The sequence below is a fragment of the Branchiostoma lanceolatum genome, chromosome 1 (genome assembly GCF_035083965.1).
Source record: "Branchiostoma lanceolatum isolate klBraLanc5 chromosome 1, klBraLanc5.hap2, whole genome shotgun sequence".
Classification (NCBI taxonomy): domain Eukaryota; kingdom Metazoa; phylum Chordata; class Leptocardii; order Amphioxiformes; family Branchiostomatidae; genus Branchiostoma; species Branchiostoma lanceolatum.
The window spans coordinates 38,120,813-38,148,704 of NC_089722.1; the positions used below are offsets into that span (position 1 = coordinate 38,120,813).

Genomic DNA, 27,892 nt, shown 5'->3' on the forward strand with positions numbered 1-27,892 from the left:
TCAACATGCCAACAACAATAAACAAATTTGCAAAGAACCGTTATATGAAATTAAAGTGACTCCGGATTCTGTATTTACCAAATCTGCTTTTGTTTCATAACTTGAATATCTGTAACCTTGCTTGCGTGCCCGTACCCCAGTTTTACATCGACATTTGATAATAGCAATCATGTTATAGTCAGATAACTTTGAAAGGACCCATAAGGTCTAACAATCTTTTGAGATTGTTTCAATTTTTCAAAACTTCCAAAAACGTCAATAAAAATGTAACAGCAAGAGGGTCTGCTCCCATGTATGTAGCAGGCCTTGTGTACGTTTCACAATAATTAGCAACCCTTAACCAAAAGGAAAAAAGGGTTGCAATTTGAACAAATACGCCATTGCAGTTCCAGTGCCACATACCAGGGTGCCCAAAATTGACCTTGACCTTTCTACTCCCAGCACCTACCCACATACCAAATATCATTACAATCCATCCACACGTTCTTCAGTTATGCTGATTTTAAGCGTCCGGTGACACAAACACACACACAGGATAACACACGCAAACGCACGCAAAACAATATCCCCATGAAAAAGTATTTTTTTCATGGACATAATGATGAAAAATCATTGGTTCAGCGTGAATAGCCCTTGGTTGACACATGACAGACAAGTATGTACAAAGTTGCAAAATTACCAAGTTTATTTGCCAACGTATGTAAACGATTCCAAAAAACCTACCCGATCGTTAACACATCTGTTGATAATATCATCCAAAGGCTGTAATAATATTCATAGGGATAAAAGCATGTCTTTTAATACAATATTGAGCCCAATATAGTCATATTCAGTACTGTAGTAAGTTATGAAACCCAATACAGACGCCAGTGACACACAAAAAAGCACAATTTTCATATCTGTAAAACTCATTTCAGTTTATGTTTCAAATCCGTTTCTATAACCTGCTGTAATTTTCGCCTGGGGCTTGTTGGAGCTTGAGGAAATACTTGTTCAGTGTTTATCTGTTTATTCAAAATATCTCCATCAGTGACAATACATGATACTACAGAACTCTTTCTACTTGCAGTGAATGTATGATATGTTGATAAGCACAACAAGGTGGTTGCCTCCTTTGTGAAAACATTGGTTTTACTTTAAGCTAATTGCTTGCTTTTATAATAATAATAATAATAATAATAATAATAATAATAATAATAATAATAATAATAATAATAATAATAATAATAATAATAATAATAATAATAATAATAATAATAATAATAATAATAATAATAATAATAATAATAATAATAATAATAATAATAATAATAATAATAGGGTCTAGGCAGCTGCCATTCGGCGCCAGCAGGTGACCATTTACACCTGGGTGGAGTGAGGAAAGTCGTGTTTAGTGCCTTTCCCAAGGGCACAACATCGGGGCAATTCGGGGTTTCGAACCCGGGACCTGTCGGTTCTGGGCGAAACACCCTACCGATTGCGTCACACGATGCCACTGCTGTAAGGGTTGGATTCTAGGCATGACGGAAGAGCATTGTCAGTTGAAATGTTTATTGAGGTGGTTTGTTACATAATTGTGGTAACATCAATTCTGTAGGGTATTCGAAGAGGACTGCTGCACATTATAAAAAATGCCTTCTCAACAATGTCTTAAAGGCATCCAGAGCATTTTATGAGGCTTGAAACTTGGATAAAAAAACTCCAATTTCTAGTCATTTCTACACATGGTAAGTTTCAAAAACATTATACCATTACATATCGACATTAAAGGAGCAAAGATACGATGTCGTTGTGTGGTGAGAACTGATAGAAAATCCAAGCCCAAATAGACTGATCCTGACTGTCCATCACAATTAGCGGTTCGACCATGAGAGAGTGACTGCATGTCCGTCAAATATTTGCATCTCTATGATTTAATTTTGCATTTCTACGTTTCGACGGAGATGTGCGGGGCTATAACATCGGTCTATTTACACTAGGCGCGTGAAACTACAAGATCACCACGTAGCTTATCTTTGTGCCGCTTTTGAGCACTTTTGATGAGAAATCCACACGCAAATGTGGTAAACAGTAGCATTAAATGTCAATTTCATAAAGATTACAGCAACTATAATATTTCCAGTTTTCAAGCCTCATAAAATGCTCTGGGTGCCTTTAAATACCTGGATATCTGAAGTGTGCATATCTCAGGGATGTCTGAGACTGATGTATATATCATCGTGATTTTAGGGTACCCGGAGTAAAGTTATGAGAGTTGGTGTTAAGACCAGTACGATCACACGAGTAAATGACATGAAAAGTTGTGAAGAAACAAAAGCGTCGCCACGATTACGGTGAGACATCCAGGTAATAAGATACGCCATAAAACCGTTACTCAAGCAACTTTTGGAGAATTTTCAGATAGAGAATATTTCCGAAACTATATCCAAAACCATATCCATTTGCTTGTCAATGAGTAACTGTTTTTTGACGTAGAACGTCACCGTTAACGACTTTCAGTGATCTAGCCGTAGATCCTCCTGTAGTCCACACAGCCACTACAGGTGCAGTGGCCAGCCGTGTTCCCACACCATCCACTGCTGGAACAACAGGGGGTAGGTCCTTTGGGGTCACACTGGCCGGTCTTGGCTCCGGGTGCCGGGTAGCCATTTCCGCAGCGGTTGTCACTCCTCCACATTTTTGGACCTTTGAACAAAAAAGCATTTCATCAGAATCCTGCGTTGATAACTTCACTTTCTAAATGTTAGCATTCGTAGTACTACATTACTACTGTAACAACTTACAGTTACTACATGTACAAGTATCCTCTCCCACCTATACAGACCTCATTGCTCATCCAACCCAACTAGAGATCCAAGACTACACATTCATGAGGGCCTGCATGGGGGGGGGGGGGGTCCCGACAACGCTCTACGCTAAATTCGGAGGGCCGGCTACGTAATACGCTAAATTCAGAAAGCCTCCCTACGCTCTACGCTAAATTCAGAAAGCCCCCCCCCCCCCTACGCTCTACGCTTAATTATAGAGTGGTCGGCAACGATCTACGTGATATTAAAACGCCCGATTACGTTCTACGTAAAAGGAGCATGCAGGCCCTCATTCACAGTCAGAGGCACAGAATGGACACTTACCATAGTTCACACAGCCATTACAGGTGCAGTGGCCAGCCGTGCTCCCGCACCATCCACTGCTGGAACAACAGGGGGTAGGTCCTTTGGGGTCACACTGTCCGGGGTTGGCTCCAGGTGCCGGGAAGCTCTTCCCACAGCGGTTGTCACTCCTCCACTTTTTTGGAGCTTTGAACAAAACAAGCATTTCATTAGAATCCTGCGTCGACAATTGCTTTAATTTTTTTTTTGATTACACCTGTATGATTGAGGGTGTGGTCATTTCAAAATCAACACAGTCGCTGGTCCAAATGTTCACAAGACATTGAGATATCTCATTCTCAAGACGAGATGTTTCTTTACATTTGTGCCAAATGTCAACTCATTTCACACAAAAAAAATGAGCCTACTATGATAAAAAAGGCGTTACTTTCTGAAGGCTTCTCATATTATAAAGGTTTCTCGTTTAACATCTATTAGGCCAACAAAGTTGGATTATAATATAAATAGGATTTTATTTGTTTCTTGAATTTCACTGAAATAGGATCTTATTTGTTTCACTGAATGTCGTTCACTTGTGTCTTTTCCCGACAAATTGTAGCATGTATTGTCCTGTATATACATGCACTGGGACGGGTTGGAAATCAAGTTTTATAACTTGAAGGGGCAACGTATTTATCTTGAGATGAAATAAGTAGATAAATACTACTTTTGCCTTTTCATGGATAGTCCTTACTTATAGAACTTACTATAGTCCACACAGCCAGTACAGGTGCAGTGGCCAGCCGTTTTCCCGCACCATCCACTGCTGGAACAACAGGGGCTATCTCCATTAGGGTCACACTGTCCGGGGTTGGCTCCAGGTGCCGGGTAGCTCTTTCCACAGCGTAGGTCACTCCTCCACTTTTTTGGACCTTTAAACAAAACAAGCATTTCATTAGAATCCTGCATCGATAACCGTTCACTTTCTAAATTCTAGCATTCATTGTACTACATGCGCCGCTGTCGAAAATTCGAATACCGGATTCGGAGGTTAGAATCAATGTTGTTACAGTTTTTTTTGTTCGAGGACACCAAACTCCCTCAACTTTTGGCGCTTTCCGCATTGAAGCGTGTTTTTTTTTCGGGTGGGCATGACATAAATAAAATACAACACGTTGTATTCCGTATCACCCTCGGTCCCAGCCCTGCCGCGGGTCGGATCGCCCTCTGACCTACGGCCATACAACACGTTGTATTCCATATCACCCTCGGTCCCAGCCCTGCCGCGGGTCGGATCGCCCTCTGACCTACGGCCATACAACACGTTGTATTCCATATCACCCTCGATCGGTCCCAGCCCTCCCGCGGGTCGGATCGCCCTCCGACCTACGGCGGATCCTACCCGCAGTCGGGCTGGTACCTCAGGTGATACAGCATACCCCGTGTTGTATTCTATATGTATAAACACGCACTGGGCCGGGTTAGAAATCAAGTTTTATAACTTGAAGGGGCAACCCATCTGTCTTAAGATGAAATAGGTACTAGATAAATACTACTTTTGCCTCTTCATGGAATGGACACTTACGATAGTCCACACAGCCATTACAGGTGCAGTGGCCAGCCGTTTTCCCGCACCATCCACCACTGGAACAACAGGGGCTATCTCCATTAGGGTCACACTGTCCGGGGTTGGCTCCGGGTGCCGGGTAGCTCTTTCCACAGCGTAGGTCACTCCTCCACTTTGGACCTTTGAACAAAACAAGCATTTCATTAGAATCCTGCGTTGGTAACTTCACTTTCTAAATTCTAGCATTCATTGTACTACATTATTACAACAGTACTACAAGTATCCTCTACCTCCTATACAGACAGACTTCATTACTCATCAAACCCAACTAGAGTTCCAAGACTTCACACATTCGTAGTCAGAGGCATAGCCTGGAATCCATACCATCGGGGGCTCCTTGATATCTCTACGGCACTGGGAGTAACCCCCGCCCGCTCAGACAGCTTGTCCGCTCGGGGCCGGGTGTTCTTTACGGCCTTGGATTAGATTACGTCGCCACCGACGTGGCAAGCAGAAGTAGTAGTAGCGGTAGGAAGGCTATCAGAAACGGTTCAATAAAGCAAACTGGGCCCGGTAAAAACCCCTAAGCCGACCCCCAGAGACAGGGACCAGGCTATCAGAGGTACATAATGTACACTCACGATAGTCCACACAGCCAGTACAGGTGCAGTGGGCAGCCGTGTTCCCGCACCATCCACCACTGGAACAGCAGGGCGCAGGTCCGTTCGGGTTGCATTGGCCGGGGTTTGCTAAACTAGCCGGGAAGCTCTTTCCACAGCGAAGGTCACTCCTTCGCCACTTCGCTGGTGGAAGGTCGTCTATGAAGAAAATAAGTGAATGAATGAATGTATGAACTTTATTGCTTGACAATCGCACATGGTACAATATATTGCAGTAAATCAACAATACTACACGTCTAATCTACCCAACAATTATAACTACAAAACATTATCGATAACATACGCAAAAAAAAAGTTCCTCAACCAACTGGATACAATTTTGAAACAGACGTTTCAGAAAGCATCTTTCCTAATGCAGTGACTTTTTCATTGACATATCTATTCAGGTATAGGTTTGGTATAAAACCTAGTTCTCCCAGATCTTTCCTTAGTCACTGACGTAAGTGTCTTCTACTGTATTTCCAACCTTCATCAATTCATCGATAACAGTATACGAGTTACAATATAGTTATCATGTATGGATAATTCTTGCTTTTGGAATGAAGTATAAAGACATTGTAGGCTGATATAGGAGTGGGATATGAGTAGATCCTCACGACATGTATCTATTAACACCAATTATCTAAATACACAATCATATGTGCGATTTGAAATACAACCCCTGTATAAGGAATACGTACCTTTGACACAAGTTCTTTGGTCGGAGGCCAGTTTTGAACCCACTGGGCACCATTGGACGCATTTTGTACTCCCATCATCTTTGAGGACGCCAAATTTCTCACATACGCATGTACCACTTTTTGCATCTGCTTTGTAACCTGCCGGGCATGCGGCGACGCATCGGACCCTCCCACCAGGAATGGACATGGCAAGATTCTGGCACATGCGGCACTCTGTGTCCAGCTTCGATCCAGTAGACATTGGGATGCATCCTGCATTCGTGAAGAAAAGATACAAATCAAAGCGCTGCACTCTCTCCACAAAGCACTGATTACCTCCCTGAAAAATGGAGATATAGTTTTGGGTGTGTCCGAGTATGTGTGTCTGTGTGTGTCTGTGTGTGTGTGTTTCCGCACTACTTTAGTCAGCATAATTCAAGAACCTCTTGATGGATTACGATGATACTTGTTGATATGTGGGCGGGTGTTGTAAAGCCGAAATTCAAGGTCGATTTTGGGCCCTCTGGTATGTGACCTTGGTACTGCAGCAGAACTAAATCTGTTTTTGTATCTTTTGACCTAGACCTGCTATGGTCTTGACTTTTGGGTGGCAGATAGCTTGTGATGTAATGACGAAGTGTTTGGGGCCCCTAACAGCTTGTTGTTCCCTGTTTTTGAGACATCATTCAAATTGTGTCATGATTACGTAAGACTCCTGGAAACCCTCACCGTTGCACTCGGGATGGCAGTCTTCCACACACTTGCCATCCTTCAAGACAGTTCCTCCAGAACACACCATCTCCCCTGTTGCCCCTCCCTCGATGACTCGGGCGTCCATGATCTCCACGTCTTTTTCTCCGCTGCCAAATGAGTAGAAACGGATGCCCAATGGCGGACTCGCATCGTTGTAGACCATGTAGACAAGCCCTTTCTCCTGTTGGCCAGAAAACGTTACAAGAGAGATTTAACATCTTCATGAACAGAATCAGTTACACCAGAATCGGCATGTAAAGCATGCATACAGAAATACGAAATAGTCATGCATTCAAGTCCCAGAGTTATCAAACCAGGATTGAAGAAACTATCGTGGAGCGCAATTCGTTGTCACCAAGTTAAGTATGGGCATCCCCACTAGATAGCTTTAAACAGCGCTTGCAGCTATAGATGCGCAAATGTTAGGTGTGACAGGTCGTTAAGTGGATTATAACCAGCTGTGTGATTCGTGCCTGCGAATCTACACCGGTTATACCGGCTATATAGATACTTATGCATGAGAAGCTAGTGTGTTGCGCCGAAGGGTGGTCACACCAGCGATATAGATACCAAAGATGATGTGTTATGCCGAATGGATGTTATACCGGCTATATATACAGATTCAGAAGCTGTGTGTTTGGCCGAATGGTGGTTATGCCGGCTATACAGATACAGCAGCTGGTATGTTACGCCTAATGCTGGTTATACCAGCTATACAGATACAGATACAGAAGCTGATATGTTATGACGAAGGGTGGGTGTACTGGCTATACAGATACAGATACAAAAGCTGGTGTATTACGCCGAATGGTGGTTATACCGGCTATGCAGATACACAGATACAGATACAGAAGCTGGTGTGTTATAATACATCAAATGGTGCTTATACCGACTATACAGAATGATACAGAAGCTGGATAGGTGTGTTACGCTGAATGTGGTTGTACAGATGCAAATGTGAATCTGGAAGTATATTCAGACATTTCACTTACGGAAGTGTCCGAGCCGATGCCATATTTGATGTAGGTTCGCCCTTTGTTCATGTCCTCTTCCAGGCAGATGAAGTAAGGCTGGAACAGCTTTGGGTCCCCGAGACTTCGCGCGCTCTTTGCACCCTCGTACTTCACAAGCTTCATTCCCTGGGGAAGGCATGTTACACAGTTAAAACATGGGATTCTGGTTACTATGTATGTTACCGACAAGTTGACGACGAGGGTCTGAGTAATTTTTTACCACTTTCTGGAATCAAGAAAATCTGAGATCACTGCGCCATGTGAGAGCAAAAAAGCCTCATTTTGTACTACTTTCTGGAATCAAGAAAATTTGAGATCATTGCGCCATGGGAGAGCAAAAAAGCCTCATTTTCAAGCCACTGGTTTTGCTTGACAGGATAGTTTGATTGTACTGGGAAAGCTCGTTACCTTGTAGAGTGTGACGCCTTGATAGCTGATCTGGAGGTGGTACCAGGTGGTTTTGTCCCTCGGAATGGCAGAGAACACGACAAAGATGTCGCCTGCAGACGCCGCCACGAAGTACAGACACTTGCCTCCCTCCTCAGCGGGCTTGATCTGGTAAGAGTTGGACCACTTTACGGTGCATGGTGCCTCGACGATACTGGCTAAAGCACCACTGGTTGGAACAACAGAGCAGAATTGCTAATGTTAGAAAATTTCACATACATTTTAGCAACATAAACCCCCCTCTCACAACGAATTTCATTGACAAAAAAATCAAAACACACCAATCTTTTTAAGCTTTGTGTGTTTTATTGTCTTTTTGGTCATACTTGTACGATTTGCATGTCGATATACCTATTATAAAGTCATGGGTAACAAAAATGCTGTTTAGGACGCAGCAACACCGCCAGCGTGCCGCGCCGGGTCCAGTGAGAGAGGGGCTTAACAATTTACAATTGAAGAACGATTTTATATATAGGGTGATGATGCGTTTTCTGGCCAAACTATTTTCGTGTCCCAAATACTACCGCGTCCGTATCGGTCTCTACAATTGACAGCAATTACCACTTTAAAGACCTTACAAAATATTTGCTGAAAACGTTCTAATCTACCTATGATTTGTAGCCTCTTTTGCAGGCTCTACGAGTCACGCTTTTTGGGGACATAACACATGAAACAACACATGATTTCCGAAAAAGCCCGAGTCGTAGAGTCTGATAAGGAGGCTATATGATGTTAACGTATCTAAAGAGTTTTATCCAATTTTTACCTTGTTTTCTGTGCGTGCTCTAATGGACTGCGGTATTCAGCTCTGGCAACTCTCCAGCCGATGAAGTCGAGAGGCAGCTTCCCCAAAACCTGGCAAGAGAACAGCAATGTTTAGCAAAACAACCATAACTATCAAAGTATTGGACTCCACTCAATCTTTTGAATTTTATTGCATAAGTGATTTTCCTTATGTCCACCGTTTTTTAATGATTGTGGTGATCTGATGACACCTAGCCTGAGTACCAACCTCCGTAGTGACCGCTGGCTCAAAAGAATTCGCTTGCTAAACTGGACCCGAACAGGGCAATAGAGACACCTTGGAACGAAAAATGGCACCGAACGCAGCTCGAATTCCCCTCATTACGTGATAATGAGACAGCCGTTACGGATACGCGCAGGGTCAGACTCCGTGGTTAGCAAGCGAATTCTTTTGAGCCAGCGGTCACTACGGAGGTTGGTACTCAGGCTAGATGACACCCGGAGGAATTAACAAAAGAGTATGGTACATTTAGTATGTAGCAGATTCATCAACAAGTTCATGTTGGCTACCCAACCTAAGGCATTTTATGAGACAATCTTGAGATTCTATGAGAAAATCTTGAGATTTTATGAGACAATCTTGAGATCTTCGAAAATGTCTCAAGTTTTTTCCAAGATAGTGATGGTTTCAAAGCATCTCAAGATTTTTTCATTGCTTCTCGAGATGCTTTTAAAAAATCTCAGAATCTGGAGAAATCTTGAGACCTTTTTAGAGATCTCAAGATTGTCTCATTAAATCTCACGATTGTCTCAAAAAATCTCAAGATTGTTTCCAAAATTCTTAAGATTCATTAAAAAAATCTTGAGATTTTCAGAATAAATCTTGAGATTTTTTGTTTTCAACGGAGCGTGAAGACCCACTAGTACTATTCATTATGATCCGTTGTGTATCAGAGAAGTGTTTCACAAAATATTGGATATGTAACGTTACCTTTAAGCTGTAAACGGTCGGAAGCATTAGTCCAAAGTGCTCTGCTCATTCCAATAATAATCTGCTCGCTGTTTTATTACTATTTTACCACAGCAAAGTACGTAATCACCGTGGCGTCGCGGTGGCACAGTGGGCCTTTGGGAAAGGCACTTAACATGACTTTCCTCACTTCACTCAGGTCAAAATGAGTACTTAGCTAATCTAGGACGTTAAATGGAGCCACACCTCGAACACGTAAAAGAACCCACCACACTTATCGAAAAGAGTAGGGGCCCTTCCCTGTGTGAGTGGATCATATAAATATGTCCGGATATACAGCTTGTACTCTTCAGTACAAACCTGGTGTGTTACGCCTTGATGCGGTTTACCGGGTATGCAATACAAACAAACGAACAAACTGTGATGAGAATCAAGTATAAACCGGAAGTGGGTACCTTTTTGGAGGCTTCTTGATCTTTATCGGTCACAACGAACTTCCCGGTTGCCTCTTCGTACGTCATTACAAAACCAAAGCAGGAGACCTGGGCGTGGGATAACAATTAAACACATTGTTTATTATGTTGTACTTCATCCATAATTGCATTGTAATGGATAGAGCCAGAAGTAAAAATAATCAAATATATCATTTGCACTAGATGTCTATCAATTAGCTATATATGTCTATCTCTCCCTCCCCCTCTCCCCTCTTTCTATATATATATATATACATATATGTAAAATTCAACATTTTTGCCTCTTAAGATTTTGATTCAGTTAAGACAAAAACAATTCCCTTTAGATTGGTATTCTGTGTATGAATACTTAACTCTACATTATATTTCTTGATGCTTTCCACATTACACACCATATAATAATGGAATAAGTATTTGAAGTATTCAGTAATACCTTTTTGAGGCTGGTATCGCCACTTCCACCATTACTGCGGCTGTTGTACATGTGGACCTCGGTCCCAGGCGCGTAACAGGTCCATCTGTTTGAGCAAAAGACCTATCAAAGGGCTGTTTGTTGCTCCCATAGCTATTTGCTCCCATAGGCATGGGTGCCATAGACTTTCTGCAACTTATGATCACAATCGTAACACACCTACTTGTATATTGCACTCAGACCTAGGAAGAAAATTTCATGTCCTTTGCCTGAGCGGTTGACCAGAAAAAGGCTAGGGTTTTGCTAGTGTTGGTCAGATAAACACAGGCTAATATAGAATTCTCTTGTACACAACTGCTTAAATGCCTCTCATGCCGTTATTTTTAGTTGCAATACAGTACCTGTTTTCTGCATAAACTAGGACCACCTCTGTGTTCTTTTGAAGGTTGTAGTTGATGTTTTCAGGGAGATCAAAGATGACCTGTAGATATGATAGGTATGTTAGGGATATGAAGACCTTCGTGCAGTAACCTTATAATAATAATGGTTTTTATTGTTCAGAAATTACCCGCAATGGCAGCGTGTCTAGCGCTGAATTGATGCAGGGTTTACAGGTTTCACATAAATTATACACAACATATACATATCTTATCCACACTTGCATTGTGTGGAAGTGTCGCAAGGGCCTAGTGGCTGCCATTCGGCGCCAGCAGGTGACCTCAATACGACTTTCCCCAACCGTCAACCAAGTCAGGTACCCATTTACACCTGGGTGGAGTGAGGAAAGTCGTATAAAGTGCCTTTCCCGAGAGCACAAGATCGGTGACTTGACAGGATTCGAACTCGGGACCTCTTGGTTCTGAGCCGAACGCTCTGCCATTGCGCCACATGACCCCACTTAGAAACTGACACATTTGGCACGAAAAGTGTTTGATATTCAGTATACCACAGTGAAGTTGCGTTTGATGAAGAAACAAAAGTTTAAGTGAGGTATTGGTACTGATTGTAGAGTTCTCCCGTACCTTGTAAGTGTCTCCATTGATGAGCTCCAGCCATGTGGGGTGGGTAGACCCGGCAGGGCCCCCTTTTATCTTCAGGGCTTTTGTCTCACAACCGGGACTGCCCCCCTCCAAGTGGAAGTCTGTGGTGGGGACTGGTCCCTGTTGAAGTATCAATGAATCAATCAATCAATCGATTCATCAATTAATCAACCAACCGACCAATCAATCAATCGACCAACCAACCAACCAATCATTCAATCAACTAATCAATCAATCAAGCAATCAATTGATTGATAAATTAATCAACCAACCAACCAATCATTCGATCGACCAACCAATCATTCAATCAACTAATCAATCAATCAATGAACACTACGAAATGACCAATTCATTCAAAGATTACATACTAGATGTCGTCAGAAAAGACCAGATTTTTAGGTGAATAATAGAGGAACTTTATCATTTCACTGGCTTTTAAAAACTGCTATTCACTATACCTCCTCCATGTAGACAGCGATAGCCCTTTCCAGCGCGAGGCGTTTCTTGTCCATGGATTCTTCAAACTTGTCTGTCGAAGTAAAGTCACAATACCTGTGCAGGCCGGTATAGAGGCATTGTTTATTGTTTATTGTGCATACGAACAAACAATTAAACACAATATGATAATACAGGAGAAAAATATGTAAGGGGAGGGGAGGGGCAGAAACCTATGTGGCTTTTCGTGACCCCCCCCCCCCCCCCCAGAAACTTATGAATGGTTTAAATCATACATAATCAAAATTTAACAAAACTAACAAAACAAACCATTAACAGCTAAAATATATGAAAGCATAATCATCCATAATAACTATAAGTAGTGGTGCGGATCGGTCCGGCCGGACCGGTTCCGGACTTGTAAAACGTTTAGGTTCAAGTCCAAAAAAACCTAAACGTCTGGAAACAAGTCCGGACTTGAAAAAAAATTCTCTCACTCATACACTCCTTTTTGTTTTAAACCATCTTAAACCTTCCTTAAATCGTGAAATTTGCACTAGAAAAATATTAAAACATTGCTGTTTTTGTGTTTATAACTGAACTTTTGTGTTAATTACTGACTGTATATAATTCCGTATATATAGTTTTCAAATTACGTGTAAAATATCTGCCAATATGCAATTTTACATGTAACACGAAAAAATATTCCAAAATTATTGTTCAGGTCCGGACTTTCAAGTCCGGACCTAAACCTAAACCTCTGGACTCGAGTCCGAACCTAAACCTAAACTCGGGTTTAGATCCACACCACTAATTATAAGTATCATGTTCGTCTCAATTCAGGGTAAACATCTTCTACGACTGTTAACTTAAGATTACCGTTTCTCGTTCACGGGTTTCATCTCTCCTTTGCTGTTGTTCACCAGCTTGGCGACTTCATAGTACTTCCTTCCGGTGCCCTCCTCGGTCTTAAGGCTGTGGTTTTTGAAATATTTTTTTTAAAAGAAATCCTATCACTATAAAAAGATCCTACTTCAGTTTCTTATAAATAAGAATAAATTTTGTACCTGCATCATCAATGCAATGAAGATAAAATTGGTCTTACAATACAAAGATCACTGTCACGAGTCAATGCAAGTCCAATGTTTTAACATCAAATTCGCAGTAAACTGGGAATTTAATATATATATAAATGATTAGAATGTATTGATAGGACTATTGAGCAAAACAGAACAAATCGGCCTAGAATGAAAGAAAAAAATTCTGCAGAATTCTGCAAAATTCTGAAAAACTGAACTAGTCCCAGGGGACCTACCGATGATACCTACGTAACTTTCATCAAGTACTCAAACTATGCCTTAATGGTAAATGTCGTCCGGAATTAGGGTGTCAGTCTGGAATTAAAGTGTCGCCTGTTATATATGCTAAAACTCACTTTTCACTGAAGCAGCCGTCTGCAGCATCTTTGATGTCGAAGGGGAAGAGAAGTTTGTAGTTCAGGTCCAGCAGCTCCGACATGGTGCCCATGAACATCTCGATGGGTTTGGGGAATTTGGGAATGGACTTCAACCACTCGGTGAAGGTGTCCTTGAACCCGGTTGAGTAAAAGTCAGCTACGATGGACGCAACTTCCTGGTCACCTCCTTCCATTGTCACGTGGGTGCTGGAAGACTTGGAAGACTGGCTGTAAGATGAGAGACGTTTGTCTTTTTAACATTCACAAGCGATTCATCCTTCAAGTGATTGGAAAAAGTAAGAACAATTTTGCTCCTTGAATCGGTAATGCTCTTTTGATCAATGTTCACAACAATAGCAAGGGCACTGGTTATGGCTACGGTCACAATTGGAAAAAGGGGCACCGCCGGGTAGTTCCCGGGCCGTTTTTGGCACTTCCGGGCGTGACCCCTACGTGGCCCCTTGGGGCACCCTGCGGCTACCGGGCTATTTTTGGGCCCGGCGGGGACCCGAGAAAAATTTAGTTCTGACTTAAATTCTACCCGGGCCCCGCGGCCAAAACGAAGCCGTGACCTCAACGTGAGAACACCGCGAGGTACCCCTCCGGTTGCCGTCAGTCCACCGGGACAGGTAATAATTTGTCTGTTTGTTTGTTTGTTTATTCATTTGCACAACAAGAACATTTATGATACATAATTCGATAAACAATAGATAATAACAGGTTCAGGAGGAGGAAAAACGCGTATATAGCTCATACTAGGCCCTCCTCGTGTATACTTATCAAACACGATTATAACTTATAAAAAAAAAGTAATACATGGAATATGACAACGATAGACAATGATAATCAAATAATGGTATAAATCAAAGCTAGATAACTTTTAAACGTCAGAAAAAGTGCTTGTTTGTATATTTGTCTGAAGACTGTTCCATATTGTGACATATTTGCACTTGGAGAACTCTGCTAATGATGTACGGAATAGAAGAATATGGATTTTTTGCCTGGTATAATAGTTGTGAACAAGTGTGATCAAGGGTTTGGGAAAAATATGAAATATATTGGGGAAATTTTGGAATGCAAATTTATTGTGAAAACATTGATTTGTAATTTATTGATATCGTGGATATCTAGTATTTTGGATTTTTGAAATAGAGGAGCCATGTGTGAGAGAAAGTCAGAAGCAGTTGCTATCGTTGTGAATTTCTTTTGGAGAGTTATATGAGGATGTAGAGTTGTATGGCAGGCGCATCCCCCAAACAATGTTACAGTACGTTAAATAAGAGTATTTAAGCCTGTTGCATACAGTTGTGAGAATCTTTTCAGGGATGATGTATTTGTTTTTCACAATAACACCTATTGGTTTAGCAATTCTTTTCCCTTATAGCAGAGACTGGGCTTTTGAGTGTAATTTTTTCATCTATCATTACCCCCCAAAATGTTGGTCTGTTTCTCTTGTGTATTAGGAACATTTTGGACTTATTGATATCATAACTTTTATTTTTACTACAGAAAATAAGGCAATTTGTAGTTTTAGAATTTTTTTGTAACTTATTTGAAACAAACCATGTACTTTACACATATCTTGGTTAGCCAAAATTATAGAATAAAGCATTGTTATGTTATGATACGTATGCGGATCAAGTGCACCGACTGAATGTGTGTACTTCGTAAGACCGGGTCAAGTGTGTGACGTTACAGATCAGGTGAGCATAACTAAAACGTGAACTTCGTATATCGTGTATCTTTTTGAGCTCCAGTGCAGTTTTATATACCCCCGAGATATGATGAGTGCCCACCAGGAGCCTGCCTGATGCCCGACCGTCGTTCGCGGGGCATTCGGCAGGGACCCTACAACTGCCCCAACTGGGTGAGATAAGCACGCGGTACCCTGTCGGACCCCACAGGGGTCACTACAAGACACCGTCAGAGCAACTGACGGGTACCTACCAGAGACCGACCAATGAAGTTGACAAAATTTTACAAAAATGCCACCGAGTGCCTGCCGGAGCACCCCGGGACCCCTGCAGGGCAGCGTCTAGGAAACTTTTAATTGTGACCACGACAGCCGGTGCCCCCCGGACGTCAGAGCCCGGCCTGGACTACATCCCCGACGGGCACCGGCGCAATTGTGACCGAAGCATTAGTTGTTTTTGTGTGCCAAAAAGCAAAAAAAAACGTTAGGAGCTACTACTGATTATCTAGCTGGAGGTGTAGCTTATGTCCGGTGGCATTAACAATTCAAGTAATATTTGATTATTGATGAACTAGCCTGGTTTCAACCAAGCCCCGTGTCCGCTCGCCGCCTGTAACGGCTATCCATCCGCGGGGAGGGGAGAGAAACCCCCGGACAGCTGGAGTTTGCGTTATACAGACTATTGATGAACCAAACAAGTTCTCCATAATGCCTTAAATTACAAATTTACAACCAAGGTGAACGTGATCTCGAGCCAGTTTAGCTCACAGTGAAGAGCTAATCTTCCACTGGTTGTGACGGGAAAGAAATACGACATCTACAGTACAATCAACATGCCATGTATGCACCCCCACAAGTTTATGACAAGAAGAAAAAATGGTTGCCTTACGAGGATCCACTGGAGCCCGCCATTCCAAAGTGGCCTCCGGCGTTGAAAAAAAGGGAATTATAAGAAGCCTGGGCCTGAACGGAGAAGTCCTCAAGACTTTCACTCTTGGAGGCCTGTTGAGTCTTGAACAGCCTAAAGGAGCCACCAAACTTCGCTGACTTGATGAAATGAGTTCCATAGCGGATGATGAACTTTTCTGTAAACAACAAAACTGTGTTAGTGAACAGTTACCGCTCATGATGTGAACTGATGACATTGTGGAAACATAGCGACACATCATCTACCCTCAAATTTAACGTGTAAGATATTTCAGATCTATTCTACAAAAAGGTGCACGTGCTACCAGTACTTACGAAGTTTTGCCTTCCCCAAGATGAAATTGTTGGGAAGAGACAGGAAGTCCCGCAGGAAGGCCAGGCTCAGGGTGTCCGGCGAGATTTCATCCAGGAAGATTTCATACCTAAGAGGTGAAATGGAACCAAGAGTAAAACTCTCTTATCAACCGAGGTTACCAGACGGACTGAAACAGACTAATAGCCCTTCCACTAGAAGCTTGACGGCGAACACATCTAAGTCAGCAGAACTCGAAACATCCTAAACCTGTTGATTTCACATCATGTGCTAACATGGACCAATCATTGTCAGATGCTGTCTGTTACATGGTGTTGGAGGCTGTGGTGACTGGTTTCCATAGTGACAGGGAAGCCCTAGCTCCTATATGATTGATCTTCGTAGTGAGAAACAAAAGCTCTATTGATAGTTCTGGCAAACGGAATGGTTGTCTCCAGTTAGTAGTCTCTGCCAGACTAACTATGCCAGGGTTTCACTTGCAGGACCCGTTAGTCTGTCATATGTCGGCAAGAAGAAAGGCAATAAAATTAATCTGGTCATTTCCTGAACAAAGGCAGTAGCTTTGGAGTTGAGATCGTTTAGGCCATAAATCAATTAGGGCGCGACCAGCAGACTGCAGCTTTTTCAGCTACTCTGAGCAGACTAACTAAGTGAGACTAAGTAGAGACTAGTATATGCCCACAAGCACAATGTGAGGGGACCGAATTGGCCTCTTACATGTAGCAAGAGCTTCTGCAACACAGGCTACTGCGGTTCGCAGCTTATCAACGCAACGGATATGTATGTTCGAGAGAGGTTCAACATCATAATTCATCTACTCGACACGAAATCACAGAACGAAGATTAGGTCTTTAGCGACTCAATGCGTCACAGTACTGTTACAGTACTGTTACAGCACTGTAATGTAACAGGCAGTACTGTTACTGAGCCTGTAACAGTACTGTAACAGTGCTATAACAGTACTGTAACAGTACTGAGTACTGTTACTGAGCCTGTAACACTACTCAGTACATGGGAAATTGCACTCACCTTATCACGTTTGCTTGGATGAGGGACATGAACGACTGTTTGGACGAGGATGAGGATTTCCCGTATGCTGCATCAACGGCAGCCTGTCGTGAGAAAAAATATTCATCAACGGCCAAGAAAATCAGTAACAGAAAAAAACTCGAAATCCCATTTCAATTTCTTCAGTTCATCATTTCAGTTTCATTTGAGGTCAACCTTTTGAATTTTTAATTTATAACAAATCTTTACCTGGAAACCAAATCCGGAAAATGACATTCCGGCCTTCATCTGAAGGGAATGGCGATAAGCCGACCGTGACTCAAAGACGTAGGAGGCGACTTCAGTGTCAAAGATGCCGTGAACGTTCATGTTGTCTGGAACATCTTCATCGTGATACCTGTGGTGCGGTGAAAAAAAATATTTCCGTTAGCAAGAAAGAAGACAGGTATTGTTACATTGTTATTTTAATATACAGGCTTCCGGTGCAATTGCATAGTGGGTAGACTGTTTGCCTTGCACACGGTAGGTCGTGAGTTCGATCCCCGGCCGGGTCACACCAAAGACACTAAAATGGTACATACTGCTTTCTCTGCTTAGCACTCAGTATTTGGGAGTATGGAAGTTAAACACACACCACTACCAATGGACAAGCCCCCTGCCGTAGTGACTCGCACAAAGTTGTGTGGCCCAAGGGCTACTGAAACGGAGATGGGTGCCGCCCTATGCACCATAGGTGCGGGGAGGATCTCTGACTTTGCCTTTTTTTATAAAAGGTTATACAACAAATGAACATAGACAAAAGACAATAGGTGTATGTCTGTTTTGGCTGTCTGTGTGTGGGTGCATGTATATGTACATTTTGTATAGTTTTAAGTGGAAGATTACATAAAACAGAACATAGGCACAACAACGTTTCCTTGACACTCACGTGGCCCTGTTCTTACAGTTCCGCTGGATGACTGTTTTCCGTCGGGACGTGCTGCTGTAGTCCCCGCGACCATCGAAACCAACCCCGATGTAGCCACACCCCTCCATCATGTTCTGTGCGACGATATAAAGTTATGTTTCGGCAATGCGCTCCACCCTTTCTGAACGTTTAGTACTCTTTACTTAATCGTTGCTTCGAGGCGTCGCGGTCTTTAATGGCAGTGTGTTTGGCCCAAGACCCAGAGGTCCTGGTTCAAATCCGCTGACATACCAGTTAACGTTGTGCCCTTGAGAATCAAGGCACTTGACACAAATTTACTGGCTTCACTCAGAGGAAATGAGTACGTAGATTCATGAAGGGGTTTACCGGGTATGAAATGTAATCAAGCAAGGACTAAGTAGTACTCCTGTTGCCCTCCAGTAGGCAGATGCTACAGGAACAATCTATTACCACTTATGGTCTCACACGGCAATTAGGCCATCCCATAGGAAATAACGTTTAAAACACAAACCTTTCATGGCCGTAATTCCAATAAAGACACAGAGTTTCCGGATATGTTTTTCAAGCCTTCTATTGCAAGCACACAAGTTCTTAAGACAATGAAAAAAATATCACCAAAATCTAACCAGGGGAAGCGATATTTAATGGCGTTTAAAACTGCAATTTGGTCAAAATGGAGTGTGCGTCCGACAATCGCTTGGATGCCGAAACTTTCCTGCCTTATCCTGTCAGACATGAACAAGCTTTCATCTCAAATGCTTTTTATTCCAGGTGGGATCGATCAAAAGCAATTTATGATCGACTGAAACACCTGCCTTTTGGGCCGAATCATTTTTTTAGCCCGCACTCTTTGGGCATCTAAACACGGACGAATTCAGGCATGAGAACTTATGACAGGCCAGCAAACCTCACCGTCCTTCCACCGCAAAATTCACCGTGCACCACGGTAAGTCTCGCTGCTAATTTGAATACCCACACGGTACTTAATATAGTACAAAACTCACCCAGCAGTTTGGGATGGCGTCCTTCATGTTGTAGCACGGATCACCAGCAACGTACCCCGTCCCGAAACAGCCGTTCATCAGAGCAGAGCCCATCCCCATCGGGTAGGAGAACGCCATTGGTTGGGAGCTCTGGTCGGGTTCACTGTCCTTCCTGTCGGTGCAACAGTAATAATATCATATTCACCAGCTTGTATTATTTCAGCCAGTAGGTACCCATGTGAGTAAGGAGGCTGTTGTAAAGCACTCGAGGCACCTCCTCGAACACGGGACCCCCATTTTTCGTCTCTTCCGAAAGACGGTGCAGCTCCAACAAGGATACCCTTCCCGGGATTCGATCCGGGGTCTCCCGGATCCAACTAATTGGAAACAGGAGGCTCAACTGCGAAGCCGCTACCAATTGAGCTGCAGGGACGTCATGACTCACTGTTCGTTTCTAAAGTAACATCTGGCACATATTATATTGTAGAAAAAGTGGGATCATTCGTCTTCCACTGTCCACTTTTTCCACTGTCTCGGAAAAAGAAGCCGAACCCAATAAGTTAGAACTTAGCGTCAGTAGTTAAGACTAGAGTATGCTATATACTGTTCATTATTTGTCTGCCCACCCACTCCGTGTTACATGTACATGTACATGCAATTGTAATTAGCCTACGGGCAGGAATTTGCAATAAAACTTCAATTATAATGGACCGATGGTCCATCCAGGTAATACTTTATCTATTGTAAGGGGCCGTATTTGGCCGAGTCATTTTTCTTCCCACTGATGGGCACGCCTTTCGTGCCTTCAAATAGATGTAGTAATAGAATTACTAGTGTTCAAAATAAAAAGGATATACGGAGATATGCAATGAGATCCTCTACTAGTATAGCTGTGCAACAGAAATGTACGTTGCCAGACTGCGTATGAATGAATCATGAATGCTGAAGGAACGTTTTCAAACAGAGAGGGGGGGGGGGCAATGGAACAAACGCTTACCCGGGATCTTTCTCCACGTCTATTTTCATCTCCATCCCCGGCGGAGCAAACATGTCATCCTGGACCATTCCCTTTTCTGGAACAAAGTCTATTTCAGCCTGAAAAACAACCATTTCTATCATCGCACTGGTGTCACGTGATCTTTGCAAACAAACAAACACGCGAAGAGAGGGGTTTCAATTGAAGACAGCAGCACAAATATCCGAAAATATTTTACTCAATGTCAAATTCACAACCTTTGATGACATTTCCTAATGTGTTCACCCCACTTTCCTCAATTCCTCACCTCATACTTACTGTTACATGGCTGGCAGTTCATTCATAACACATTCCTGGAAGTATTTTACCCATTGGCAAATACACAACCTTTCAGTACCCTACCTGCTCTATAAGCAAGTTCATGGTTGCTACTACGCATGTGCAGTGTCAAAGGTGAAGGCCCCTGGCTTGTAAACAGTGCTCGTCTCGACATTGTCTCGATTTGCATATAACAACACCCAGACGGGTTTTGTTTACGTCTCGGTGGCCTTCACCTTTGACACTGCACATGCGTAGTAGCAACTGTGAACTAGCTTTAAATATTCATTCCGCTTTGCGCAAATAAAATAATGCCTTACTAAGTTACTTCATACTTGCTTCAATCAAACTCTAATCAAGACTCTCAAGACTGTGCTTCTATGTTCGCTGAGCATGGTATGATAAGCCCATTCACGGTTGCGACTACGCATGTGCAGTGTCAAAGGTGAAGGCCCCCGAGACGTAAACAAAACCCGTTGGGGCGTTGTTATGCAAATCTAGACAATGTCGAGACGAGAACTGTTTACAAGCCGGGGCCTTCACCTTTGACACTGCACATGCGTAGTAGCAACCGTGAACTACCTTATTCGGTTACAGGTTTAGACTGCGCATGCACGGCAATATGCATTGTGTGTAATAAATTGAAGGTCCCTGAGACATAAACAAAACACGTATGGACATGGCGTAATACCAGAACTGTTTGCAACTTAGGGGGCCTAAAATCACCTTTGACCTATTACGCGCAATGCATATCGCTACGCACGCGCAGTTTGATTACCGTGGAATGGCTTGTCATAAGATTTTAAAACAAAAATGCAGCTGTGTACCTTTAATTCCTCCTCTGATGAGCCTCCACCACCGCCTCCCTCATTTTTCTTTTCATGTTCAACTGTAGTAAACGTGAGGTAATATGAATGACATCAGTAGACTGATAACACGTGGGCTGTATCTCACCAGTATGCCCGGTCGGAAAGATCTGTTTGAGCAAACGGACAAACAACTTTGTTCTGAGATGGAGATATTGGCATGACAATGTTCGGTTACGAAAAGAAAACAATGTGGTTGAAATCATGTAGTTACACGATTGTACAGAAGCAACTCGAGGAGTTACAGATGATTCAAATGCATGAGAAGTTTTTAAGGTAGTAGTGTGCACTGATTCTATCTGTAGCGCAGTACTGCCTACCAGTTCTTGCCAACATGTCGGATTTGAACACTCGTAAGCTCCAAGTGGTACAGAATAGAGCCTGAAGAATGCTGTTGAAATGTGCGCTGGACGCACCTGTTATACACATGCATGCAGATCTATGTTGGCCAACGGCCACGGTAAGAGAAAGGTTCGCCATCATGCAGTACTTTTTTTAGAATACTTGCCAGTCATGAACCTCAAAACATTTTCAGTTCCATTGTTCTCAACCATTCTACCCACACATACTCTACTAGATTATCCTACTCCTACAGTTTCACTAAACCGAAAACTAACAGCCAAAAGCTAACCTTTCTCTACCGATCCATGTTTGTATGTATTTGTGTTGAACCCTGGAAGATTAGTCGTAATTCGACTAAAGGGTATCGCAATAAACCAAACATAAACCAAAGCTCCATGGATACACCAGCTGCTCCATCATGGTAGGCCACGATTACAGTCATGCGCAGAGAAATAGCCTTGTACAGCCTTGTTAAAAGTAGCTGTAGGAGGCCTCTTTGTTGGAAACGTTGGCGTTTTTGAGCTGGAATTGACAGGTAAGGGTTATGGCTATTTTATTTAGTTAGAAAAACAGGGTTTGGTCATGTTTGACGTGTCCGGTACACTTTGAAATAGTTGTAGTTTGGATGTGCTCATTTCTTATGAGGGGGTCAAAGGTCATCTCGCCATGTTTTGATAGAATTTCACCAGTTTGCGTCGGTGGAAAATCGGCGAAACTCATTAGATTGACACTTTAGAGGTCAGACTACGCTGCCAATGTAAGTTTTCCATGATCTAAACTTCAGGTAGGTGACTTTTGACAGCCTTTTCCTTATATGTTTACCATTGAAAGTTTAGGGGCCTGTGAATGGTGGACTTCAGCCGGTACTCACCTTCTCCGAATATCTTCTCGACCGCCTGTTCTGCCACCTTCTTTTCCACTTCTGCCGTGACCTCGGACTCCTGTTTCACGCTCTGCGCCATGATGTCCGGTCCCATGTTCTTCATACTGCCCAGTTGCTTTATCGTGTCCGTCAGTTTTGATACGTCTTTTCCTGATCCTGTACACGGGTAAAACAAAATAGGAGAAACATCAATGGAAAAAGTAAGTAAAGCAAGCATCCTCAATGGAGGTGAAGCATGATGCTTTTTCAAGTAGCTAGTGGTAGTGCAATGCGGCTTCGCCACTGCTCGCGTTTTTGGCCAAGCACACCGGGTGACACCCTTACTCTTCTCGATAAGTGTGTTGGGTTTTTTTACGTGCAGTTTGTGTGAGGTATGACGCATGAGGCTTACGCCCGATGCTCCCTCATACACAGGGCCATCGGCTTAACGTTGCCGCATGATCCGAAATGACGAATGCAATCCCTTACAACATGTCCGAGCTCGAGTCGACCTTCGTCACTCTGTCAGCCTGTGGAATTTCCAATTGTGAGACCATTGTGGAAAATAGTTTCTGAGCCATTAGAAGGTATAATACCATAAGTTAATAGAAATTATGGTTGGAGGACTTACCAAAGAGCTTTCCTGCAAGATTGGCGATGGCCGGCAGAAAGCGCTTGTCCTTGGCCATGGCCGGGTTCTTGACGTAATCAGTCGGGTTTTCAGCAGCTGCAGCTCGAAGGGCGTCCTGTAGATCTTCCGGCAATGCTTCAGCACAGAGAGGGTTTCAAGGAACATCATCAAGCAGAAGAGAAAGGCTCTCCATTCTTCTTCACCGACGAATTACAACGTTCTTACATATCGGTATTCATACCTTATTATCTATTACCTATAAGATAGAATTTAATTTTTTGCAACCAATTGTCTGTCCGTCCTTCCATATTTCATGTATTTGCAATTAGCCTACGGGCAAGAACTTGCAATTAACTTAACATCCAATATCAAAATGCACAATGTTGCCGACAGACCTTTCTTGTGTGATCACGAGATTTTGATGTACTATGCTAAATCGTTTTTACAATCTGACAGAGAAATCCACGCTTGGCATTTCTTGGCACTTCATATTGGAAAGCCGACTAGGCCGCCAATCTACTATTGTTATTTCCAGCTAACATTTGTCAATTTTGTTACTTTTAAAACATTACAATATAAGGCTGTTGTCAACCCTACACCCCCATACGTTGCGAGTCCAACACTTACCCAAAGACCTTTTGATGACACGGTGCCCGGGTTGGGAGAATGGGTCCTTCCTTAGCGCAGTCCCGATGAGATACGCAGAGACTGCCAGGACCAGCAATAAGGGAACGCCTATCCCCACTGCCCGCTTCGAGTTCATGGTGGAGAACTAATGCATACATAGATGACAATAACAGTGACAGTGATATTTATCTTCGCCGAGAAGATTATGTTTTCGGTTACTCCATCTGTTGGGTGGGTCTGTATGTATGTCAAGAGCATAACTTGAGAAACTTTTAATGGATCTTCATGGTTTTTGGTATATATAGGTGAGTAGCAGTTGTGGAAACGGAGGTCAAGTTCAAAAATGGTTTCCCTGACATTTTCCGTCGGTAAGCAGGATTTGTGTGTATGTGTATCTGTAAGTCGCCAACATAACTTGTTATACCATATTCTTACCAAAAAGGGCTAAATGAAATATATACGTTAAACGGTAAAAGAAATAGCACGTATTACGTCGCACCTAAATCTACAGTTCACGTCGTGTGAGTAACGGAAAGGTGTTCGGTCTAGAATCCAGAGGTCCTGGTTTCGAATTATGTCATGTCACCGATCTTGTGCCCATGCGAAAGGCAATTAGCAAGACTATCCTCATGTCACCCAGGTGTAAAAAACGGGTACCTGACTTCGGTTGGGGAAGTAAAAGGCGGTGGAAGGACAGGGTTTCTTTTACCAGTGGTTCTTTAATAGAACTTCAACATAGGACGGTGGTGCTTGATTACTTGCTGTCCGTGTGTGTGTCAATTTCCGGAGCTCGTGTCAAGAGTTATCATGCTAAAAACTACCTCTGTAGCGCGGAGTTCGGACGCGTCTTGCCACCATGGCACGAAAACGACATCAGAACGTTCTAAGACACAGAGTTTGGACGCGCCTCGCTACCATGCAGTCGAGCTCTATGCGCATCTGTTCTGCGCAGCCTTCTCTAAGACGGCGTTCGCCGGGTCAAACGCCGTAAAAAGGAAAATAAAGCGTTCTACCTGCGGTTCGACTGCATGGCACAAAAAAGGCACCGGAACGTTCTGAGATACTGCGTGAGCCTGTCGGACTGCCTCGCAGGACTACTTCGATGCCCCCCTGCGAAGATGATCGTTGTTGCTCCACGGCCCTGGGTCCGCCCCGAAACATGGCATGTAGGCACGGGCGACGCGCCGGTGTGGGATAGTTGTGGACTAAGACGGACCCATCCTGACGGATTGTCGCAGCGATCGAGCGATCGAGGATGCCGTGCCGGTGGGAAGATGAAAGGGCAAGAACTTGCAATAAACTTAACATCCAATATCAAAATGCACAATGTTGCAGAAAGACATTTATTGTGTGATCACGAGATTTTGGTGTACTATGCTAAATCGTTTTTAACAATCTGACAGAGAAATCTGCGCTTGGCATTTCTTGCGCACTATTCATATTGGAAAGCCGACTAGGCCACCAATCTACTATTGTTATTTCGATATGAATAACAGAAGCGATATGAATGACGATGAGTGTGGAGTAGGGTCATAAAAGGTAAAGGTAGTCCCATGGTCTTTTTATGGCCATAGGTGTAGTGGGTAAGTATCCACTGTGTCTGGGGCACGGTATTTTCTCTTCTTCCACTGTCGACATGTCTTTTACCTAATCAACCTAAGATAAGCCAAAAAACAGTTACTCAAACAACTGGATATGATTACTCAAACAACTGGATATGAACATTCACTACTTTTCGTCAGTGACTGTGAGCAAGATTAGTCGAACAACATGTTTATAACCACGCATAACTATGAATTAATATGCAAATATAGAGAAGACAATTTTCAGATAGTCCAATAGAAATGTCTAATCTTCATCGACGAACCTAGGCTAAATACCCATCCCCACACCTGGGTGGAGTGAGGAAAGTTGCCTTTCCCAAGGACATGTCAGGGGAGACAAAGACAATGTGGCACTGCATTCCTGGATTCGAACCCAGGACCTCTTGGTTCTGCGCCAACCATGAGGGCGATAGAGAGGCCAAACAACGAAAACGGCATCAGAACGTTATGAAGAAACGGGTGAATTTCATCTGGCCCTGGTCTGGATCTTCTTGAGAACGAAAGCATTTTCTTCGGTCCTTGTCATTTGATTAGCCGGTCTAAACGTAAGCAGGCAGTGATCTTTCAGTCACGTCAGGTACCCATTTACACCTGGGTGGAGTGAGGAAAGTCTTGTAAAGTCCGGTGACATGACAGGATTCGAACTCGGGACCTCTTGGTTCTGTAGCTATCTGATTTGGAAAAACAAGGACATAATGTCCTTGCGGGGAATAAGTGGTCTGTTGCGGAATTAAATCACACAACCTGTAACAAAAATCGCAACCACGGCCCTCGTAAAAGACAACATTTTAAAAAAGTCTGCAAGATTGTTTAATTTTTCTTCTGCAATCTTGAAAATCTGCCTGCAAATGGCAGACTGCAGGTGAGTATTTCGAACACTGATAAGGAAACGATAGGACTGAAACGACGACAGGTGTGGATGTTAGTTGTCTTGAGAAATTTTCCCCCATTGTCTGACAACGCCCCCTTTTCTCTCATTCATCATCATCATCAGTTGACGAGCTTTCGCTACGACGGGGTTATACCGCCCTTTTTACGGGGTGACATGCCCTTTCGTTGGCTGATACAAGACGGGGATGCGCCAGTTCTCCCATCCGGGTGAATGGTGTAAATCACCGTGTGGCTGATACGAGACGGAGGTTCGCCAGGCCTCCATCCTGGTGATTTGAAGTGAATCACCAACTCCAGACAGAAGGATTTGGACCATCGCACACCGGGACATGCCCCTAGATTTAGTGAACTACATTTCTTACTAAAACTATCGTAGAGCTGGTGTGTTACGTTAAAGCACTGTTAAACCGGCTATACAGATACAGAAGGCGGTGTTCTATGTCGAAGAGCGGTTATAATAACTATAAACTGTGAAAGATATACAGACACCAACCTCTTGTATGTACCTGGTGCTCTGATCTGACGAAACTTGCGTCTGTTGGGCAGCTAAATACAAAGTCGCCGCTGGTCAGACGTAAGAATCTGGTAGTTGAGAGAATGAAGAACGATGCCGGAACCACTGCGATATGGCTCGCTGGCAGGACCTGGTGTGCGATGGCAACCGCGGGTATATATTAAAGAAGGATGGAAAGCAAAAGGAGACCTTACGCCAAAAAAAACAGTTACTCAAACAACTGGATATGATTTTGGAAACGGTCAGACGTTTCAAGTCGCATCCACTACTTTTCGTCAGAAACTGTGAGCAAGAGTAGTCGAACAGCCGGTTTATAACCACGAACAATGAATTGATATGCAAATAAAGAGCAGACAATTCTTAAATAGTCCAATACAAAACAAATTAGACAAGGCAAGACAAGCTTTAAGTAAAAGGGGACAGTAGCTCCTATTCATATTATACTTCTGACCAATAGCGGCACGCCCCGTGTGTCACTGCAATTAGAACTGCATATGCATAGCAACCATAGAAGACAACAACAGAGAACAAAGAATGGCGTTGTGGCGAACACGTCTAACAAATGTCTGCAGATATTTCTCCATTATTAAAGTATTTTGGTGTCAGTTTGACACGCCACCCTGGAACACCCGATCTGGGGTCATCCGTGGTCATAACCAGGGCCGTCATCT

At 43.1% G+C, this 27,892-nt stretch overlaps 1 protein-coding gene across 2 annotated transcripts; it reads right to left on the minus strand.

Moving 5' to 3' along the window:
- Positions 1–660: 660 nt before the first annotated feature.
- On the minus strand, positions 661–27,512 carry LOC136421897 (uncharacterized). 2 transcript variants are annotated; one of them, XM_066409480.1, is made up of 29 exons: positions 27,214–27,512; positions 24,213–24,357; positions 23,586–23,720; positions 22,964–23,131; positions 21,712–21,773; positions 20,588–20,685; positions 19,612–19,762; positions 18,608–18,720; positions 17,929–18,076; positions 17,701–17,783; positions 16,674–16,780; positions 16,321–16,516; positions 13,718–13,966; positions 13,162–13,257; positions 12,306–12,399; positions 11,830–11,967; positions 11,209–11,288; positions 10,829–10,913; positions 10,378–10,464; positions 8,975–9,063; positions 8,170–8,377; positions 7,741–7,887; positions 6,725–6,929; positions 6,017–6,268; positions 5,298–5,474; positions 4,675–4,836; positions 3,857–4,021; positions 3,132–3,296; positions 661–2,685 (listed from the first exon to the last, which is right to left on the minus strand). In XM_066409480.1, the coding sequence occupies exons 2-29, from the start codon at positions 24,346–24,348 to the stop codon at positions 2,504–2,506; spliced, it is 3,978 nt and encodes a 1,325-aa protein (XP_066265577.1). In that variant the 5' UTR covers positions 24,349–24,357; positions 27,214–27,512; the 3' UTR covers positions 661–2,503. The 2 variants fall into 2 exon arrangements, with proteins under 2 accessions (XP_066265577.1, XP_066265567.1); XM_066409470.1 differs by having other exon boundaries at positions 27,201–27,512.
- Between the last annotated feature and the right edge of the window lie 380 nt (positions 27,513–27,892).

What these genes read in the sequence shown, in the direction of transcription:
- LOC136421897 (XM_066409480.1), bottom strand. Translation starts at nt 24,348, where the DNA reads ATGAACTCGAAGCGGGCAGTGGGGATAGGCGTTCCCTTATTGCTGGTC. An exon ending in GCGATACCAGCCTCAAAAAG is followed by an intron (nt 10,465 to 10,828) that starts GTATTACTGAAT and finishes TCCCACGCCCAG; the next exon opens with GTCTCCTGCTTTGGTTTTGT. An exon ending in TACTGGCTGTGTGGACTATC is followed by an intron (nt 4,837 to 5,297) that starts GTGAGTGTACAT and finishes TTTTGTTCAAAG; the next exon opens with GTCCAAAGTGGAGGAGTGAC.